Source organism: Octodon degus, unplaced genomic scaffold, assembly GCF_000260255.1.
Source record: "Octodon degus isolate 3935 unplaced genomic scaffold, OctDeg1.0 scaffold00035, whole genome shotgun sequence".
NCBI classification, from domain to species: domain Eukaryota; kingdom Metazoa; phylum Chordata; class Mammalia; order Rodentia; family Octodontidae; genus Octodon; species Octodon degus.
This window is the reverse complement of record NW_004524611.1, coordinates 7,067,530-7,090,280: the sequence shown is the minus strand read 5'-3', so window position 1 is coordinate 7,090,280 and position 22,751 is coordinate 7,067,530. Positions and strand designations below refer to the sequence as shown.

Here is a 22,751-nt window from a genome sequence, read left to right as displayed (position 1 = left end):
ATAACATGGAACAGGTATTTTTCATCAAGTATTGATATGTTGAACTTAAAGTCCCCACAGCATATGATGAAAAAACATTTAAAAATTAGAATATATTTTTAAAAATAGACGTAAAGAATTATATTCTTATGTTTACACATAAGTCCAAAAATCTAACCATATACAACCTTGAAGCAGGACAGTCCCATAATATTCCTTTTCCTGTCTCTTGCCTTCATTCACCATCCCCTTCACCACAATCATCTACCCAAGAGACAGCTCAGCAGCATCAGTTTTTAGTAAGTATTAACAAGGAAGAAATAAAGCAACCCTTTCATCACGAAAGAAAGTCACCCTGAATGTTTTAAAAATGACTCAGTGTTATGCAAATGCTTAGTACATGTATGGGTGGGGGGAAAGAACGTAAAACTGCTGCAGTGGCCACTGTACACAAAAATTATACACAAATTGGAAAAAAGGGGGAAAAAAGGCAAAAAATAAAGTAGGCATTTTCCCAAAGACACAGAGATGGGCAGTAAGAAATGATAACAGTTTGGTCATTTTGAATATTAAAATTAAAACCAGACACACAAAGACAAGGCTTCAGGAAACCTGAAATGCACTGGTGTGGGGACTAAAATGGTGCAGTGACCAGGAAAAGCAGTACAGCGATTCCTTAAAAAAACTGAAACTCCAGGTTGGGTGTGGTGGCATAGGCCTGTAATCCCAATACTCAGGAAGCTGAGGTAGGAAGATCCCAGCACGCTGAAGCCTGGGCTACACAATGAGTTCAAGGCCAGCTGCACCTATTTAAAAAAGCCCTATCAATACAATGTAATACAGTACAATATGGTACAATATGGTAGGGTACGGTACATACAGTACAAGACAACACAACACAACACAGATGGGCAAGCACAGTGGCACATGCCTATATTCCCAGCACTTGGAAGACTGAGAAGGATCACTGAGTTTGAGGCCAGCCTGGGCTCCATGGGTTCAAGACTAGCCTAAACCACACAGCAAGATCCTGTCTCAACAAACAAAACAAAACATATATGCACATATAAATATAGCATAGGGGCCGGAGAGATATCTCAGGGGACTAAGCGCCTGCTTTGACAAGCACAGGGACCAGGGCTTGATCCTGCATCCTGTATGCCGCGCAAGACCTGCCCCTGAGGCGTGCTAAGCCGGCAACAGAGGACAGGTGTGCTGGTACATGTCTGTAAGCCCAGTGCTGGGGAGGCCAAAAATAGGAGGATCACTATGAGTCTGAGCTGCATAGTGAGACCCTGTACCAAATACATAAATGGGGGGAGGGGGAGTAGTATATTCAGCTTTAAAAAAAAAAAAAGATGGGGCTGGGGAGATAGCTCAGTGATCTAAGCGCCTGCCTGGCAAGTGCAAGGACCCAGGTTCAATCCCTGATACCGTATGCCTTGAGGGACACTGAAGCCAGGTATGGTGGTACACACCTGCAATCCCGACACTGGGCAGGCTGAGATAGGAGGATCACTAAGAGTCTGAACTGTGTAATGAGACCCTATACAAAATAAAATTTAAAAAAATTTGAAAAGAGTAAGAAATAAAATCAAGTTGAGCACTTTGGCACTCACCCAGAATCCTAGCACTGAGGAAGCTGAAGCAGGATGATCATAAATTTGAGCCCAGCCTGGGCACCTTAGTGAGCCTGTCTAAAACATTTTAAAAATTTTTAAAAAGGGTTGGAAAGTAGTTCAGTGAGAGGGCCTGACTCACCAGTACTGCAAAACAAACAAACAAATAAACAAACATGCAGGAAGTCCACCACACTGCTCCTGGCTTTAGAAGGGTCTGCACACCTAACTCTCTGTTGTCTTCTCTAAAGTATCTCAACTCTACCTTAAAGCAGACTGTGTGCTCATTGCAATTCGAAGCTCAATGAAAGCTAACTGCACAGCTTCCGAGAACACTCTGCCATTGTTGTCCTACCTGAGATGACCTTCACTTACTTGGTCAGCTTGTGGCTTTTCATTGCTGTGAGAAATTCTCTGACAATCTCAGGACTCTGGTGTCTGCATGGAGTTTTTGATAAGTATTTTAACGTCTAAAAAAGAAAAAGGTAGGCATTAGACCAATCTCAATGAGAAAAAGGAAGGTGATGGCTAGAACTTAGTAGTCTAGATTTCTCTTTTTTTTTTTTTTGGTCTTTCTGAGACAGGGTCTCCCTACAGAGTTCAGGGTGGCCTTGAGCTCACTTTGTAATCTTCACATACAGTAATGAATTCCTAAGACGGGGGCTGGGGAGATGAAACAGTCCACACAATAATACAACTAGAAGAACAATTAATGAGATTTTAAAAGAAAAACTTCATCTTAAAAAACATAAAAGAAATCATCACATCACAATTTTTTAAAGAGAAGAAATCCAAAGAATAAATAGCCATGAGCCCACAGACTGTGCAGGAAAATCAAAGTTAAACTCAGCTCCTCTGATACGCTCTTGCCAGGAGAACTGGATCTTGAGCAGCTCTCACCCAGAGAACTAGGTCTCATGCAGACCCCACCTGTACGGTGGTGCTCGGGCACCTCCTCCCCCAGCTGCTGCCCCAGGCCCCGTGGCCACCTCGAAGCCCATAGCCTCTCTCAGCTTCCGGGAACTCAGAACCCAGGGAAAGCTGGCACTCACTGGCTGAGTGCTGAGGACACCAAAAAAAGGGTGCAAAACTGCACTGGTCTCAGACACTCCGTAAGCACCGACAGCAGAATATCTATGTTAAACTAAACTCTTCAGACTCAGGGACCTTGGGATAAGAGGGTTTCTTGAGTGGTCACAGATGCCAGCTAAAAACAAGACCTGGTCCTGGGACAAGTTCCTGTGACTCCCAGCAACAAAGCTGGCAGGGGGCTGCAAAGCTGTCCACTGGATCAGAGCTAAGAGAACAGACTGTCAGACCGTCAGACTGACTGACCGGCAGCGCTGGCAATCAACCCAGGGCCTCAAGCATACTAAGCATGTGCTCTATCTCCAACTACACCATCTCAGAGAGATTTTTAAAAATGATTTTAGGCCGGGTGTGGTGGCACACGCCTATAATCCTAGTACTCAGAGGCTAAGGCAGGAGGATCACTGTGAGTTCAAGACCAGCCTGGGCTATAAAATGAATTCAAGGCCAGCATGAACTGTATAGCAACACCCTGTCTCAGAGAAAAAAAAAAAAAAAAAAAGTTATAGTTAAAAAAAAAGTTTCAGGCCAGGGAGATAGCTCAGTAGAATAAGCGCTTCCCTGGCAAGCACAAGGGCCTGAGTTCAATCCCCAGCTATGCCAAAAAAAAAAACACAAAAAACTTTCAAGGGCCAGCCAAATAGCTCAGCAGATTAAAGTGCCTGCTCAGGCAGAGCACAGGGGCCAGGGTTCAATCCCAGGGCCTGTGGGCCGGCCCTGTCCCAGGGGCGTGCTGAGATGGGGATTGAGAGTGGGTATGGTGGTGCAAGCCTATAATCCCAGCACTTGGGAGGCTATCAACAGGAGAATCAGTAGGAGTCCGACCTACCTTGTGAGACCCTGTAGACCCTGTACTTAAAAAAAAAAAAAGAAAGAAAGAAAGAAAGAAAAAATCAGTAACAAAAGTTTGGGGAAAGAGTTTGGTACTATTTATGCTGATCCAATGATAGTTAATAGATAAAGCACGGTGGGACTGTAGAAATAGGGAAAGTTTTGGGACACTGGGCAGTCAGTGAGAAGCGGTGACTGCCTGGGTAACTGCCTATTTTTCTGGACTGCCAGGATTGTGGGGTCTGCACAAGATTTGAGTTAAAGGGTTTGGTTTGCTTTGAGGTGTGTCTAAGACAAGCTCTTGGTATGTTGGGCAGGCTGGCCTTGAGCTCGCTATGCTGTAGCCCAGGTTGGCCTAGAACTCACTGTGATCCCCTTGCCTCAGCCTTCAAAGTGCTAGGATTACAGAGTGTGCCACCACACCCAACTCATTCAAGACTGTGCCTGGCCCATAGCTTGCTAACTGAGTGATCCACCCATCTCTTCTTCCAAGCTCCAAACTGTAATTAATTTAAGACACCAAAATTTTTCTCTTACCACCTAGAACGCTCTGTGGAACAGAATCTCAACCCAAGACCACCACATTCAGACAAGTAGTGTCCATTCACACCAGGAACTAGAAACAGGTATCTGATAACATAACTTTCCTTGGGGTCCCACCTACTTTACAGAAAGAACTTAGGAACAGAGCTGCAGTGAGTTTAAATGGATTAAGCACAGAAAGTAAGAGCAGGCTACAGTCTGAAATTTGGTTACAAAACTAACTGCCAACAAATAGTTTCTTCTCCAAGACATAAACTAAAGAATGAAAGAGAACACAAATAAACAGAAGAATGGAAAAGGTTTGAAATGCCTGATTAAATGAGCAAGACTGGAAGAGGAGGGACAGCAATTAAAGTGCGAACCCCCTTATTTTCCTTAATCCAAGCTTAATAAAGTCTTTGGAAAGATAAATGAAAGATAATTAAAGCAAAATCATTTATAGAGGCAAAACAAAACAAACCTCAGAATTGAAAGAAAATAGAAAGAAAAGCATTAAATTAAAATGACACATTACAAAAAAATGAACCATCACATAATGACTAAAATGGCATACACTTTCTAAGAACAAAGTGTAACATCAGGCAAAACACAGCAAAATGTCAACTCATATTAAAACTATAAATTCCATCTGCTTTCTTCTTTATGCATCTGGCACTTTTTTTTTTTTTTTAAGAGACCAGGCCTCGCTGTATAGTTCAGGCTGGCCTTGAACTCACAACCCAGCCCTGCCTCAGCTTCCTGAGTGCTGCAATCATAGACATGTGCCTAATTTTAAAAAATAACTACTGCTGGGCCGGGGAGATGGCTCAGTGGAATAAGCACTTCCCTGGCAAGTGCAAGGGCCTGAGTTCAATCCCCGGTTCCGCAAAAAAAATCTACTGCTTTTTGTGAAATACAGAGCTAACCTTGCCCGAAAAGAAGTTCCAGCCTTTCTCGTAAGGCTTCTGGGGCACAAAGCGTGGGCCCTGGAATGTGTGTCCAGCGATCTCTGGGCCCTCTGGTCATACTGTGACCTAGGGGAGAACTGGCTGTACACACGGCCTTCGGGGAGCACTGGCTGCTCCTAAGAACTTTGGACCCCAGTGTTTGGCTGGTTTCCCTGGCCAGGAGCCCCTGGTGCCTACTGTGACACAGTGATGTCAGGACAGGGCAGTTCCCAGCTTCACGGGGAGGGGACGCCAGAAGGACACTCTGACTACAGCAACTTTCAGTGACTCCTCAGTTACTAGGCCAGAGCAGGCTTCGGTGGGGCCCCGGCGCCACAGTGTTTCCAAGTGAGGACAGCCGCATCCTCCTGCTGCGTGAGCAGAATGAAGACTGGGCGACAGCAGATCTGCTGAAGCCACGTGAGAGGCGACCCCGAGCCGGTGGGCAGCACCAGCAGAGTGAGCGCCCTGCCAGCGGCAGCCCGCCAGGGTCTGCGGGAGCCCGGACTCACTTCGTAGGTGATGGTGTTCAGGTTCTGCTGCCCCGCGCTGTGTTTCACCTTCCCACTTTCTTTCCGTTGCTCTTTCAGATCAGTCAGTAACTGGAACACCTATGAGGACATATGCAAGAGTTTTATTAGTAAATCATTTTTTTGAGACAGGCTCTGGCTATGTAGTCCAAGCTGGCCTTAAACTCACTACACGATGTGGCCCAGGCTGGCCTCAAACTTGTGGTGATCCTCCTGTCTCAGCCTCCTGAGTGCAGCACAACCACACCTGGCTCCTTTAATGAGCAAGCTTTAGAAATGTGTCACGTTTTAAAAATGCTACTTATCTAAGCCAAATAATATAAATTCATTAGTTTACTTAAAATACTTCAAGTATTTCCTAACAATATACACTATATCACCAATAGAATACTAGTATTTGAGAATATACCTTCTGACATTTTTAAAGAGTTCTCTGGGCCGGGGAGATAGCTCAGTCCCAAGTTCAATCCCCAGTACCACAAAAAAAAAAAAAAAAAAAAAAAGTTATCATATGCTTGTTTTTGTGGTACTGAGGATTGAACTCAGGACCTCGTGCTTGCCAGGCAGGAGCTTAAGCTGCTGAGCTATATCCTGAGCACAGAGTTCTCATAAGTAAATCAAGTATAACTTCTATTTTTTTTTTTTTTTTTTTTTTGGTATTTTAGGGAAGGGTCTACAGTGTGTTCAGGGTCTCACTACTAGTGATCTGCCTGTTTAGAGCCTCCCAAGTGCTGGGAATACAGGTGTGGGCCACGACACCCAGTCTGAATTCCCACCTCAGTGTGCCCTCGGGGAAGGGGGGGCTTGGCAGGCCCAGGGATTGAACCCCCAGCCCCTGTGCCTGCTTGCAGGCGCTTTAATCTGAACTATTTGGCTGGCCCCCTTCCTTCCTCCCTTTCTTTTCTTGAAACAGGGTCTTGTTATGCAATTCAGGTTGGCCTTGAGCTCACTTTTCAGCCCAGATTGAACTCACAAAGATCCTTCTGCCTCGGCCTCCCAAGTGCTGAGATTACAGGTGTGCACACCACACCAGATCATTTCTTTTTACAAAAGAAAAATTATAGAGACACAATAAAATAAAGGAGGGCCTGGTGATTTTGCACAATGGCAGAGCACCTGCCTAGCACCACAAGGTTCTCGGTTCAATCCCCAGCACTGGAGGAAAATACAAATATGGGAGAAAATGCTATTGATTTTGAGAAGTGAAGCTTCTCTGTAGTGAAAAAAATCAGGTGTTAATTCTGAGATGGATGCAGGTGAGATCTCTGCCCTGTTTCCGAGACTTTACTAGAGACTTGAGGGAAACAGGCCTACAGCCAGTGCTGAGGTAATGCATTCCCTCCTCTGCCTGCTATGCCTTTAAGAACAATGGCCAAGACCCTCTGATGAAGTGTTTCCCCAGGGGACAAAACAGTGAAACACCTCTCAGGTCTAAGGTGCCCAGAGATGGCTTGACGACAATCACATCCTTCCTATCATCAAGAGCAGCCAACAGTGCAGGCAGAAGGAAGATGACAAACCTAACTCACTCTACATGCACCCCCCAAAAGAGACCCAGACCTCCTCGACGTCTTTGTGAGTTTGTACTGACACCTGGGAAACTGACTTGGTTGTACAAATGGCTTCATGCCATCAGAGGGTCCTGTTTGTACCACAGTGGGGCCACGCAAGGCGGGGTAGGGGACAGGTCACAATGCTGTTACCTTCCTCTCCACCAGCCCCTCTCTTCTTGTTTTCCCCAGCAGTCAGTCATACCCTGAAACCCTCAAAAATATAAATCTGCCTATTCCCAACTATCCATAATGGTGAACAAAACTCTCAATTTCAAAATAAGGATGTTAGTATCTTTGAGGCCACTTGAGGATCAAAGTGATAATACATTACAGGAAACAATTTATAGGAAAATGATGGCCATGAGGAAAAGGTATGACTATTATATTAGGACACTTTATTTTTTTGGTACTGAGAATCCAACTCAGTGCCTTGAACTCACCAGGCAGGAGCTGTGCTGCTGAGCTAAATCCCTAGCCCTAGATTAGGAAACTTTTACAGACAGAAATGGTTCTGAAACAGATGCTTACAGTCCACAAAGGTATCCCAAGTAATGACTCAAGAGTCTCTGGGATGTAAGGGAAGGTACTCATTATAAACTGAAGCCACCCAGGAATGGTGGCGAACCTCAGCACTCAGGAGGCTGAAGCAAGAGGATCACTGCGAGTTTGAGACTAGCCTGGGCTACAAAGTGAGCTCAAGGCCAACCTGAACTGCATAACAAGACTCTGTCTCAAAACAGTAAAATAGGGCTGGGAAAGTAGCTCAGTGGCATAAGTGCCTGCCTGTTAAGTGCAAGGTCCTGAGTTCAATCCCTGGTACCAAAAAAAAAGCAATCAAACAGTAAAATTCTTTCTGTTTTCAGCTGCACAGAGGCAGCTTGTTTGTCTGGGACACCCCAAAGTTAGGACATTTCTTTGCACACTTGAGACCGCCCAAGGCAGCTATGCAGCTGTCATGCCACAGAATATACTGAATTGCACCATAAACACTATGGGTACTGCTTGGATTACCATGAGAAAAAGATAAAGAAGGAAAGTCAAGAGGCCCATGAACATTCAAAGGAGGCAAAAAAATAAAAATGAAAGATTGCCCTGAAGGCTGAGCTCTACCACAAATAGTGCCATGCGGAGAGAATACAAATGAAGAAGACTATCAAAATGCATGAAAAGAGAAACACCAAACAAAATAATGACGAAAGACTCCACAAGGAGCAGGACCTGCCTACCTGCTGGACAGAGAGGGACAGTCTCATGCAAAAGTACTTTCTAACATTATTAAACAAAAATGAAAAGGCGGGAAAATGGGAAGTTCCTCTGCCCAAAGTCTGTGCCCAAGGAGAAATGGAAGTACTAAAAGTGATTCCAAAAGGCCGGCCAAATAGCTCAGCAGATTAAAGTGCCTGCTTAGGCAGACACAGTGGCTGGGTTTGATCCCCAGCGGGTCATGCCATACCCGTACCCAGGGCATACTGGGACTGCAATTGAGAGTGGGCATAGTGGTGCATGCCTGCAATCCCAGCACCTGGGAGGCTGTAAACAGGAGAATCACTATGAGTCCAATCTACGTAGTGAGACCCTGTACACCCTGTCCTAAATACCAAAAAAAAAAAAAAAAAAAGAAAGAATAAAAGTTATTCAAGGGGCCGGGGAGATGGCTCAGTAGAATAAGCACTTGCCTGGCAAGTGCAAGGGCCTGAGTTCAACTTCTGGTTCTGCAAAACAAAAGTAAAAATTTATTCAAACTGGAAAGAGAAAAAAGAAGGCATGGAAGAGGATGGTTACTAAAGTCTGCTTTGTTGGAGATGGGTTTACAAGAAAACCACTTAAATGCAAAAGATTCATTAGGTCAATGGGCTTATATTTTAAGAAGGCCCACATAACACATACTAAACTGAAAGCCACCTTTTGCCTGCCAATACCTGGTGAGAAAAAGAATCATTCATCGCCACTGTATACAACTTTGGGTGTTATTATCAAAGGAACAGTGACTGGGGTGAATGTGAGTTGAGCCTTCTGACCCAAGAAGGCAAGGTTATCTGGGGTAAGTATGCCCAGGTAACAATCCTAAAAATGATGGAGGCATCAATGCAGTCTTACTAGTTTGATAGATATTTCATACAGTAACTTCTTAACACTTATTTTTTTTTTTAAATTATTTCTTTTTTTTTTTTTTAACATTTATTTAGTGTGTGTGTGTGTGTGTGTGTGTGTGTGTGTGTGTGTGTGTGGCCAGCTCAGCCCACCAGGGGGCGCGGCTAGCTGGCATGTGGTGCTGGGGGATCGAACCGCGGTCCCTGGGCTTTTTCCAAGCTTGTTCCAAATAGGTGCTTTAGACCACTGAGCCATCTCTCCAGCCCCTTCTTAACACTTATTGAAGACTATAGACCAATCAGGAAAACCATAACTTGAATACTGCTGAACAGCTCTCATGACTACATTCATCAAGAAAACGAATAACTGGGGGCTGGTGAGATGGCTCGGTGGTCTAAAGCACCTACTTAGAACAAGCTTAGCAAAACACAGGGACCGCGGATCAATCCCCCAGCACCACATGCCAGCCCGCCCCGCCCCCTGGTGGGCTGAGCTGGCCACACACAAAAATAAATAAATAAATAAATAAAATTAAATTAAAAAAAAAAATCTTAAAAAAAGAAAACGAATAACTGTAAAAACATTAAAATGGCCCAGTTTTACAAAAAACAAAAACAAAAACAGTAAAATTTTAAAAACTAAAGCGTGGGAAATAAATAAATTAAAAACTAAAGCGCACCTACCTTCTCCGCAAGTAATTTATCAAGCTTAGAATATTCCCAAGTCCACAAGACAGGGCCCTCTGTCCTGCTTTAACAATCTTCCCAAGGGCAAAACCACCAGAGAGGAAAAGTAGTCCACTCGAAGTTACATACCTCGTAGTTACTGAGCAGTGCAGAATTTGCATCTTTCCTGCAAAAGAAAAAAAAGCAAGCTCTCATCAGTCCGGGTTCACGTCCCTTTCTACACACTAAATGTTTGAACACATTCCTTGGTCGTCCCTTTCTACACACTAAATGTTGGAACACATTCCTTGGTCGGGACCCAGTACCCCCGCTCAGAGACTGTGCAACTACTACACGAAGCTGAGAAATGTCTGCAGTGCTACGTGGGTTGGTGGACAACTTCACAGCAGTCTTTCCTTTTTATGCCCACAGCACAGTATGCAACCATCATAAGAGAAGCCACTAAAGAACTGTGTTGGGCTGGCCAAATAGCTCAGCAGCACCTGCAAGCAGACACAGGGGCTAGGGGTAGGATCGATCCTTGGGCCTGCCATGCAGGCTGCAGGCCCCACCCCCAGGGTGCACTGAGGTTGGCAACTGAGACTGGGCATGGTAGTGCACCTGCAATCCCAGATCTTGGGAGGCTATAAACAGGCAGATCACTACAAGTCTGATCTAGTAGTGAGACCCTGTAGACCGTTCCCTAAAAAAAAAAAAAAAAAAAAAAAAAAAAAAAAAGAACTGTGCTTATCCCGAATCTCCATGGGCAGAAATTAAGGGAAGTCAGACACCTGAGAATCAGTTACAGCAGGAATTTGGGAACCAAACTATAAAGGAGAGAAATGGGTCTGATAAACAATGTGAGTGCTGGGAAGAAGTGAAGAAGCAACGCTGTTCCCTTCTAACCCTGGTCCTCTCCGGGTACCACTGGCCTCCCATCAGCCCGGGGCATGCAAGTCCCTCTCTCACCACCAGGAAGCCCAGCGGGGCTCAAGAATTCCATGAGGTAATCACAACACTTTCAATGTGTGTGTCTTCGCTAGCCACTCAGCAGGCAGAGATCCCCTCTACTGTAACAGGTGACAGCCACAGTGTCATTTCATGTGACTGACCACAAGAATGGGATTCAGAGTAAATTATAATGGATCTAACCTGTAACATCACATCAGAAAGTATTTCTTGCTTTTAGCAGCCTGGAGACAATAGCATACAACAATTCAGAACACAATTTGATGTCTGACAAACAGGGGTCGGTATTCTGGCTCTGTGACATAGACTGTGTATTACTGAGTTTCCTATTAAATAATTATACCCCGACCTACTCACAAGGTGCGTGCATTTTAGTGGGTGACGTTCTCCCCAGCTTAGCCCTCTACAACAGAAAATGGAGACACACTGGGATTTAGAAGTGTAGCATGAACATTTCTTGAGACAGAGTCTCGCTATCCAGTTCAGCCTGGCCTTGAACTATGTAGCCCAGGTCGGCCTCGAACACACAGCCTCCTGTCTCAGCCTCCTAAGTCCTGGGAAGACAGGTGCCACTACACACGGCTGGCTGTTTGTCTCAGTATGTGTGGAGCTGGCAGTGTATACATCTTGTCCTGCCCCTCCCATCCTTCCATCTCTTGACCCCCCTCCCATGTGAGACAGATCTATCTCCTTTTTTCTTCCTGCCTAGTTTTTACTTTTTATTTTGCTATTTATTGACACTTTGGGTCTCTTATATTGAGAAACTATGTAATATTTAACCTTGTGCATCTGATTCATTTCACTTAAAATTATGATCTTAAAAAAAAAATTATGGTCTAAAGGTGTATCCAGGCTGGGGAGATAGCTCGGTGGTCTAAGTGCCTGCCTGGCAAGCACAAGGACCCAAGTTTGATTCCTGGTACCACACGCTGTGCTGGTCACAGAAACCTGACATAGTGGCACATGCCTGGAATTCCAGTGCTGGGGAGGGTGAGACAGGAGGATCATTTCAAGTTTGAGCTATGGAGTGAGACCCTGTACCAAATAAATAAAAGATTTTTTTTTTTTTAATTAAAGGTACATCCATTTGCCTGCAAATGTTTCCAGTTCATCCTCCTTAATGCAGACCAGTGCTCATGGTAGCCTGGATTCCAACCTGGCTCTATCACATGCTGGCCATATGAAGCTGTGAAAAGGATGGAATCTCTGCGTGTTCAAACCTCTACGTCTGTAAAATTAGAATTATATATCCTGTACAATTACACATGGGATTACACTGAAACATGAAGCATCTGGTACATAATAAATGCTCAATAAATGTCATTACTATAAATTACTATGGCCTATGTTAATACCACTACCAGTCTCTTCCTACCTCGTAAAACTGTTATGAAATGAAACAAAAGGAAGGAAAAAAGAAAGAGGACAACAAATTTTTAAACTTTAGTCAAGTTCTTAAAACTTACTAAGATCTCCAATACCAGGAGCTATTCTTTTTTAAAAAAATTTTTTAAAAGATCTTTTTTTTAAAAAAATTTATTTTTTTAGTGTGTGTGTGTGTGTGTGTGTGTGTGTGTGGCCAGCTCAGCCCACCAGGGGGCGGGGCTGGCTGGCATGTGGTGCTGGGGATTGAACCGCGGTCCCTGTGCTTTGCTAAGCTTGTTCTAAGTAGGTGCTTTAGACCACTGAGCCATCTCACCAGCCCCTCTTTTTTAAAACTTTTTATTATTATTTATTGATGCAGGGTCTCACTACATATCTCAGACTCATAGTGATCCTCATGTCTCAGCCTCCCCAGTGCTGCAATTACAGGCATGTACCACTATATCCTGTTGCAGCATGCAGTAGCAGGGATTGAACCTGGGTCCTTGCACTTGTCAGGCAGGCACTTAGACTGCCAAGCTATCTCTCCAGCCCAGCTATTCTTTTAAAAACACACTATTTCACTTATCCTTACTAAAATTTCTATGATACAAGAATAGCATGATTTCTGCTTTGCAGCTCATGAAGTAGAGTGTGATGAAGTAGAGTTTTAACAAAATTTAAAACAAACTAGAACATAATATACAGTGAATAAGCCCTCAATACAGAAATTTTACCTTCGGGGAGAAAATTTAAAAAGGGATGGTGAACAGGAAGGGAGAAATAGAAGAGTAGGAAAGGAGTAGAAACGAGACTGCAGGGCTGGAGAGATGGCTCAGTGGTCTAAAGCACCTACTTGGAACAAGCTTGGCAAAGCACAGGGACCACGGTTCGATCCCCCAGCACCGCATGCCAGCCAGCTGCGCCCCCTGGTGGGCTGAGCTGGCCACACACACACACACACACACACACACTAAATAAATTAAAAAAAAAAAGAAACGAGACTGCAGATGGGAAGTTTACATAAATTTGGGGGAATATGGGAAGAAGACAGGAGGGAGAGAAAAGAAAAAGAGACGAACAGTAACAAAACTAGAAAGTGTTCATACTCATTTAAAAAAAAAACCAGGAAAAACATAAAAGAAAGAAGAAAAATGTCCACATCAGGGTGTGCCGTCACAGGTAGATGGAGTGGTTACAAGACCATGTTTTCAATTTTGTGTTATTTTCATCATCTGGCTCTGTTCTGGGTTTAAGAACTTGCAGCAGTTCTTTCTATAAAAGTACAACCTCCCTGAATTTTGAGGGTTCTACTGACTGGTTTCCATCTATCCAGACCAGTCTGTGCTTTTGCAGTTCTGTAGTTACCTGCCACTTGGGGCTTTTCATTGTTTGGTCTGGAGCAAGTTATTTAATCTTCAAGCCTCTACTTCATCAACTGCAAGCATGTTCTAAAGAACATTCTAAATAGAAATAATGAAGACTGTAACTCCATGAACCCAAACAGAAAGAATTTACCAGGCAGGGCAAGAAATTAAAGAAAAGAGAAAAAGGGGATAGATCAAGTAGGTGAAAAATCAACAAGGAAATATCATAACTTTTTTTTTATATATTTTTGAAACAGGGTCTTGCTATGAAGTTCAGGCTGGTCTTGAGCTCACTTTGTAACCCAGGCTGGTCTCAAATCTGCAACAATCCTCCTGACTCAGCCTATAGACTGCTGGGATTATAAATGTACACCAAAAAAAGGTGGACTTTGAACCAAATTTTTGAACAAATGAACTCAGTAGATGATTACAGTGTTTCACCTACAGTATCAGAGTATATATTCTCAGGTACACTTGGGACATTCTCCAAAACAGACCACATACTAGCACATGGAACATGCTTAAGCAAATACGAAGGAACTGAAATTATTCCATGTATATTATCAGGGCATACTGCAATGAAATTGGGACTCAATGGCAAAAGAAATCATAAGAACTTCCTAAACATGTGGAAATTGACCTCCTGACCAACCAATGGGTCACAGATGAAATTTAAAAAGAAATTAGTACCCTCGCATGTGATTGGGGCAGGATGATCATTGTGAATGCAGGACCAGTCTATGCTATAAAGTGAGCTCAAGGCTGGGCTAAACTGCAAAGCAAGACCCTGTCTCAAAAAGACCAAAAAAAAAAAAAAAAAAGAAAGGAAAAGAAAAAGAGAGAAAGAATTAAAGAAAACAATCCTAAAATTCATTTGGGACCAGAAAAGATCTAGAATAGCAAAGGCAACTCTGGGCAACAAAGGCAAGGTGGGAACATCATAATCCCTGACTTGAAATTATACTACAAAGCTACTATGATTAAAAAACAAAACAAAACAAAACAAAAAAAAACAGCATGGTACTGGCAAAAACCAAAGACTAGAGGATCAATAGAACAGATTAGAAGATGTAGAAACAGCTTCAGACACACTCAGCCACTTTCTTCGACAAAGGTGTCAAATACATTCACTGGGAGAAAGCAAGCTGGCTTTCCACAAAGATTAACACTAGAGTCATAACTTTCACCACACACTACAACTGAATTGGATCACAGATCTAAATATTAAAATAAATACTGAGGGGCTGGAGAGATGGCTCAGTGGTCTAAAGCACCTACTTGAAACAAGCTTGGCAAAGCACAGGGACCGCGGTTCGATCCTCCAGCTCCACATGCCAGCCAGCCCCGCCCCCTGGTGGGCTGAGCTGGCCACACACACACACACACACAATAAAATAAATGTAATAAATAAAAATAAATAAATATTTAAAAAATAAAATAAAAAATAAATACTGAATCTGCTATAAGATAGAATAGGTAGAACTCTGGAAGACCCTGGTGTAGGCAAAGACGTTCTGAACAAAACCCCGATCCCAGAGATACTATTACAAAGCATCAAAAATCATGATCTCATCCTATTGAAAAACTGTACAGCAAGAGAAATCACCAAGAATGAAGAAATAAACCACAGTATTGGGAAAAAATGTTTGCAGCTGTTCATCAGACCAAGGGCTAATATTCAGAATATTTATAAAGAACTCAAAAGAAAAAAATGAGATAACTTCCCAATTTAAATCCCCAACCCAAAAATGGGCATCTGAAATGAACACACTTCTTGGATGAAGAAGTGCAAAGGACAGATAAATATACGGAAAGCTGTTCAACATCACTGGTCCTTTAAAGATGCAAACTAAAACACAGCTGAAATTCCTTTTCACTCTAGAAAGAATGACTGTTATTAAGGTATCAACCAATAACAAATGCCAACTAGGTGAGGAGGAAAAGGAGCCCTTTTCCACTGCTGGAGGGAGCATAGACAGGTATAACCACTGTGGGAATCAGAGTAGAGATTCCTCAAAAAACTAAAACTAGGGGTTCCATTTCACCCAGCTATTCTCCTTTGCTGTTTCTTAAAAACGAATTAAGAGCATCATACCACAATGATATATACACACCTATGTTTGAAGCAGGACAGTTCATAATAGCGGAGTCTTGAAATCAACCCCAAATGCCCACCAACTGATGAATCAAGGAAGATGTGAGGTTTTTTATACAATGGAATACTGCTCTGTCATAAAGAAGGATAAGGGAGCCAGGGAGATGGCTCAATAGAATAAGTGCTTGCCTGGCAAGCACAAGGGCCTGAGTTCAATCTCCAGTTCCACAAAATAAATAAATAGATAATAAAAATATAAATAAATAGCTCATCCCTGGGGCCAGGGAGATGGCTCAGTAGAATAAATACTTCCTTGGCAAGCGCAAGGGCCTGAGTTCAATCCCTGGTTCCGCAAAAAAAAATAAAAGGATAAGTAGGAGACAGGCTTACGGATGGACGTAAATGCATGGACCTTGAGGTCACACTCTTAGGTGGAATAAACTGGACATACATGTGTAAATGCAGTTTGCCAGGTGTGACAAACTACAAGTGTAAATAAGGACCAAAATGCATAATAGTGTTGGGAGGCCCTGAAGCTGGAAATTGATCATATGTGGGAGGGCAGGATGAGGCCTCACTGCCCAAAGCAGTCAAGCTGCCTCTGTCTTGTGAAAAACATCCTACTATGAAGTCTTGTAAGCTATTAGTTGCTAGGCAACATTATGCATTGTAACTCTGTGGGTGTTTTGAGGGTTTTTTTTTTCTTTCTTTTTTTTTTTTTTTTAGGAACCAGGGATTGGATGCAGGCCCTTGCCCTTTTGTGGGGGTTTTAAAAAAAATTTTAATCATCTATTTATTTGGTACAGGGTCTCACAGGAAGCTCAGATTTATAGTGATCCTCCTGTGTCAGCCTTCTCGGCACTGGGATTACAGGCATGCACCACCATGCCCAGTTTCTGTGGCCAGCACGCACAGCCAGAGTTCTGGGGTTGGTACAGCATGAGGTACTGGAGATCAAACCCTGGCCTTACACTTTCCAGGTAAGCACTTAGATCACGGTATCTCCCCAGCCCCTGTGTTTTGTAACTTTGCAAAGCTATAAATAAAGGCTCCTACTGTTGCTCCGGGGGCCTTAACCTGTCAGGCTTGGTCTACCACCTGACTTCAGCTATGTCTTGTCTTTATTTTGTGAATCCTCTTGCTATTAGGCCGATGCGGAGTTAGTGCTATGTGACATGCTTGGCTCAAGAATGAAAATGACCAATTAAATCCTATGCCCAAGTAGTCAGGAAAACAGCCCCAAAGCTTGCTCCTGTCTGCTTGGAATTAAATCACAAGCCATCCTGCCTTGTACCCTCAAAGACAATGACGTGATACACTAAGACACATCCCTTAAAGCAATTCCATCCACAAAAGTGTTGCCCTCGAACCTAGTCCCGAGGATATAATCAGATCATTCCCAGCTGAGTGCTTTAAGCAACTGGCCTAAATTCAAGTATCCATGTCCTCTCACAGTGCCAGTGTCAACAGGGAAGAAGCTAAGAAACTGTTACAGAGCAAAGGAGATAAAAGAAACACAATCAAATGCATGCAATGTTCAGTTTTTCACTGAATCCCACATCTGGGGATTCCCAAACCCCTGCTAAAATGGCACCATTAGCACAGTAGAAGAACTCAAATGATGCACTGCATCTAATCAACACTAAATGTCCTTGGTGTGACAATGGTATTGTGGGTACAAAGGACAATGCCCCTCTTCAGGGGTTTGGAGGTTGTTCAATTTGAGACAAGGTCTCACTATGTTGTCCAGGCTGGCCTTACTCACTAGCTTAGACTCGCCTCAAACTCACCATGATCCTCCTGCCTCAACCTCCCAAATGCTGGGATTACAGGCATGTCCCACTACTCCTAGCTGTTCAGAGTTAAGACGACAGCTGCAATGATGAAATGCTTCAGTAATAAGTGTGTGTGCGTTTTGTGGGTATGGCAAGAACGCTTATGCACATGTGAAAGACGACAACTATCCATACTGAAACGGTAACAGGTGACTGTGTAAAGGCTATGCAGGTACTTGGGGTGCAACTTTTGCAATATTTGGTTTAGATTTTTTCAAATTGAAAGTTGAAGAAAACAAATGTAAAGATTAAGAATTCTATAAGATTAAAACCTGATATTATTGTATAATTTGTAATACAGGACATAAAATGCATTTTCCCCAAAGTCTTTCACAGCTACAGAAATCTGTCAAATGACCCATCTCTCCATGATGCACTACAAGCTGCTGCTACGCAGAGGCTGTGGTCTACTACGGAAACACTGCAGGGACAGTGGAAGAAGTAGGACTACGCACTATATTTTTAATAACAGTAGTTCTAGTCACACGTAATCTCACTTCTGCCTACCTAAACACAACTTCATATTCTTCTGTATGGCTTGGAATAGAATACTCCAAAAGTGGTGGCTCATGCCTCTCCTTGAAGCTACTTGGGGGGCCAAGGCAGAACTCTTAAATTGGAGGCTAGCCTGGGGGACACAGCAAGACCCTGTCCAAAATAAAACTAAACAGAAAACTTTTGAAAGGGTTGGTGATATAGTTCAGTGGCAGAAAGAGAACAGAATATTATTTGATGTACAGTAAAATATTCCATTGGGCTGGGTATGATGGTGCATGCCTGTAATCCCAGCACTCAGGAGGCTGAGACATGAGGATCACGGTGAGTTTGAGGCCAGCCTGAACTATATAACAAGTTCAAGGCCAGCCTGAACCACACAGCAAGACCCTATCTCATAAAGACAAAAACTCCAAGTGAATTTTATTTATTTTTTTAAATATTTATTTATTTATTTAATGGGGGGGGCAGCTCAGCCCACCAGGGGGTGGGGGCTGGCTGGCATGTGGTGCTGGGGGATTGAACCGTGGTCCTTGTGCTTTGCTTAGCTTAGCTTGTTCTAAGTAGGTGCTTTAGACCACTGAGCCATCTCACCAGCCCTCCAAGTGAATTTTAAAGACTGTTCAAATCTATGTTACAGGTGGGCAATTACTTAGTTTTCTCAAAAAATGAACTAGCTGGCTGAATGTGACTTGCTTGTTAATGTTTAACCTATAAAATCTGCTTAACTTGCTGAGTCAATTTAACAGATGTAAACAACTACTTTGGAAAACTGAATTCTGAATAAACAGTACAAAATGATCTACTGGCAGACTTCTCTCAAAAGCACATACACATGCACCAAGAACCCTGGGCAAACAGTGTCCCTAACACCACACAGTCCATGCAGTCAACTTACGAACACAATGACGAACAGAATTGCTCAATTTCCCCTACGTTCAGCCTATGCTACCAATTCATGCTCTGAAAAACTAAACCTTGGTACACAAGTCTATGCAGGCTTCAAAGTCGAAGAACAATTTAACCTGCAGTACCCTCTTCAGAGCTACCAAACATTTTCTCAGGCCTGTTAGTGAATTGTCAGAGATCTATTTCCCAACCTTTAAAAATTTTAGTGTTTCTAGCCAGACATGGTGACATACCCCTATAATCTCGGCACTTGGGAGGCTGAAGCAGGAGGATCACTGTGAGTTTGAGATTAGACTGGGCTACAAAGTGAGCTAAGACCAGCCTAAACTGGACTGTAAGACCCTGTCTCAAAAAGACAAAATATAAATAAAAAATTTTAAAATAATAAAATTATTTCTAGCCGGAAAACTTGAGAAACTTGACATAAACCAGGTGAGGTGGTGCACAGCTCTAATGCCAATACTCTGGGGGAGTGAAGCAGGAGGACTGCAAGTTTGAGCCCAGGAGAGCAATGTCTCAAAATACTACACCCCCTGCCCAAACAGGTATGAGGATGTAGCTCAGGTCAAAAGTCCTGGGTTCAAACTCCAGTACTGGGGGGTAGGAGGGTGGATCCTGATAGGACCTCAAAAACATTTTTTAAAAAAAGGGGCCGGGGACATGGCTCAGTAGGATAAGTGCTTGACTGGCAAACGCAAGAATCTGAGTTCAATCTCCAGTTCCGCAAAACAATAAAAATAAAAAATAAAAAAAGCTACCAGGGTGAAAACAGTATCCATCCCCCAGTTCAAGAGGGAGCATATGGGCCAGCAAGATAGCTCAGTGGACTAAGCACCTGCTTAGGCAAGCAAACAGACTGGGGTTCGATCTCTGGCACCATGTGCTACACCAGCCCTGCCCCTGGGCACATTGAGCTGGCCAAGAGCAGGTATGGTGGCACACACCTGTAATCCCAGTGCTGGGAGGCTGAAAACAGGAGGATCACTAGAGTCCGAGCTGCGCAGTAAGACCCTGTACCAAATACATAAAAAAAAAACAAGGAGCATAAAGCTTTCCAGGTACACAGATGACCTCAAGGCGCCAAAGAGAGCCGAATAACAAGCACCTTATATACAGAAGTACTTACCTTTGCTAGGAATATGTTATTCCTTTCACTCAAGGAAGACAGGTTTCCCTGTTGGTTTCTGCCATGCTGGGGCTAGAATCCAGGCCCTCACACATTAGGCAGGCACTCAGCACTGAGCTACACCTCTAGCCCTGAACAAGCTGTCTGTACTTTAAATTCTTATCATTCAGTCAAGTAACAGCATAACTATTCCTCACATTTCGGTAATTTCTAGTATGTGCTGCTATGTACCACTTACTCACTAGATTTACACTTGGGACCCAAAGCAAAGGAAGCAGTGGAAGCTCAGTAACCTTCCCTGCCTGTGCCTACTCGCTTCAGGTCCCGGAGTCCTGACACAGTGGCCCACTTTGTTTCCAAGATTTAACTCTGACAAACTGTGGTGCTATAAACATGGATGCACATATATTATGACTGTGGTATAATGTTTTCAGTTCTTTTGGTAAAATACCCAAGAGGAGGATAGCTGGTTTGAATGCGACCTCCAATCCTGGTTTTTTGAGGAGTCTCCATGCTGATTTCCACAGTGGTTTGTACCAGTCTACACTCCAACAATGGGGAAGCGTTTCTTTTTCCCCACAGCCCCTCCAACATTTGTTATTGGTTGATTTCTTTATGACAGCCATTCTTTCTGGAGTGAGATGGTATCCCATTGTTGTTTTAATTTCCATTTCTCAAATGACCAATGCTGTGAAACATTTTTTCATGCATGCATTTGCCATTTGTATTTCTCCCTCTGAGAACTGTATAATCCTCTCTCAAATGCCCATTTTTGGATTTAAGTATTACTCAGCTATAAAGAAAAACTTGGGCTAGGGAGATGGCTCAGTGGAATAAGCACTTGCCTGGCAAGTACAAGGGCCTGAGTTCAATCCCCGGTTCCACCAAAAGAAAAAAAAAAAAGAAAGATAAACTTGAGTCTTTTATAGGCAAATAGATGTAACTAGAGGTGCTACCTGTAAATGAATCATACCCACATGTGTAAACACTGTATTGTCTCCCTCCTTAGAATCTAAAAAAATAAGTAAAAGCTGAAAGGTACATTAACTACAGTAGACCTGAAAGAAACTGAACATAAGAAATAAACAACTGAGATGAAGGAAAGGAGAAAAGATAGGAAAAAAAGGGGAAAAATTCATGTAAGTATACATACAGAATAACTAACATGATTTTACAACTAATTTCTGTCTTTTGAAGGTAGCAGGTAATGTTTAAAATTTTTACTTTGGACCAATTTTATATGCTAATATCTGTATCTAAGCAACTACACTGAAGACAGCAATGTACAATATACCAACCATGGTTGAATACCTTTCATCTTGTTAAACATGTACTGTCTCTAATGTCTTATCTATCATTTTTACACTCTTTAAAATAATTCAAAAAATAAAAAGTGGGGGCTAGGGAGATACTTCAGCAGCATAAGATCTGAAGTTCAAGCCCCTGTTCCACAAAAATAAAAATAAATAAAATAAAAAATAAAAAGGACAAGGAAAAAATTAAGGTTTACTGAAAGGAAGTAATGTTTCACTGTTTAAACAATCTTGCATGCCTATATCTAATAATCTGAGCCACAAATTTGATGTCATATAACAACCACTATTCATTTTCTATTGTTTTGAAATTGTGCTATTATTTTATGTTGCTTTTTGTCTGTTACACATATATACATATATATCCTAATATATATATACATATATAACCATGTATATGTATATGTATATATACATATATATATATATCCTAACATATGTATACATACGTATATACATCCTAATGCTGACGGTTATAGAGATAAGGAATTGGGCTGGATTTTAGGTCTAAGGAAGCCAACAGATGACAACAGAAAGCCAGGTGGGTGGCACACACCTGTAATCCCAGCACTCAGAAGGCTGAGGCAAGAGGGCTGCTGCAAGTTTGGCGCCAGCCTGGGCTACCAAGTGCACTGAAGGCCAATTTGAATTGCACAGCAAGACCCTGTCTGAAAAAGGCAAAAAGAAAAACCAAACAAAAAAGGTTAAGAGAAAGAAGTATACTGTGGGAAACGATATGCATATGGGTGAGTACCATGACCAAAAAAGTGTAGAGAAAGATCCAAGGCTGAGCTCCAGACACCTGAATCTAAACACCAAGCAAAGGCCTGGAGACACAGCTCAGTAGAGTAAGTGCCTGCCTGGGAAGTCCGGTATAGTGGGGGGGGGGGGAGCTAAACACCAAACAAAATGCTGGGTGTGGTGGCACATGCCTGTAATCCCAGTGCTTAAGAGGCTTAAGGCGGTTGTGAGTTCAAGGCCAGCCTGGGCTACAAAGTGATCTCAAGGCCAGCCTGAACTGCATAGTGAGACCCTGCCTCAAGCAAACAAAATAAATACCAAGCCAAGAAAAGCATGACTGACAGTAAGATGTCATCTTCGACAAATATACAAAACTAAGGAGTGTATCACAGAGCTGAGAGACAGTCTACAGTTTCTGTAACAACTGTTACTGAGAAATCAGGAAAGCTGAGACCAGAAACCTCCAACTTTGGATTTGACAAGATGGCGGAGTTAAAAGTGTGTAACAGATAATCTGAAATGGGAAAAAACTGTTCAAATAGGAAGGGGAACTAGGAAGGGATAGGTGGGAAGGAAAGAAAAACAAAAATAAGGAAAAGATGGAAACAAACCCTTGGGGGCTGCGGAGATGGCTCAGTAGAATAAGCGCTTCCCTGGCAAGCCCAAGGGTCTGCGTTCAATCTCCAGTTCGGAGGGGGACCAGGAGGGGGAAG

General features: G+C 42.9%; 1 protein-coding gene across 3 annotated transcripts in view; it reads right to left on the bottom strand.

Moving 5' to 3' along the window:
* Positions 1-22,751, bottom strand: part of Crcp (CGRP receptor component) — a 47,740-nt gene that overhangs the window by 21,557 nt on the left and 3,432 nt on the right. For 2 of the 3 annotated variants that reach the window (XM_023714334.1, XM_023714332.1), the window contains exons 2-4: positions 9,977-10,013; positions 5,500-5,598; positions 1,974-2,068 (exon numbers count right to left, since the gene is read on the bottom strand). In XM_023714334.1, the coding sequence (XP_023570102.1) occupies positions 1,974-2,068; positions 5,500-5,598; positions 9,977-10,013 (231 nt within the window). The remainder of the gene's footprint in view (positions 1-1,973; positions 2,069-5,499; positions 5,599-9,976; positions 10,014-22,751) is intronic. The other variant, XM_023714333.1, reaches the window with a different exon arrangement.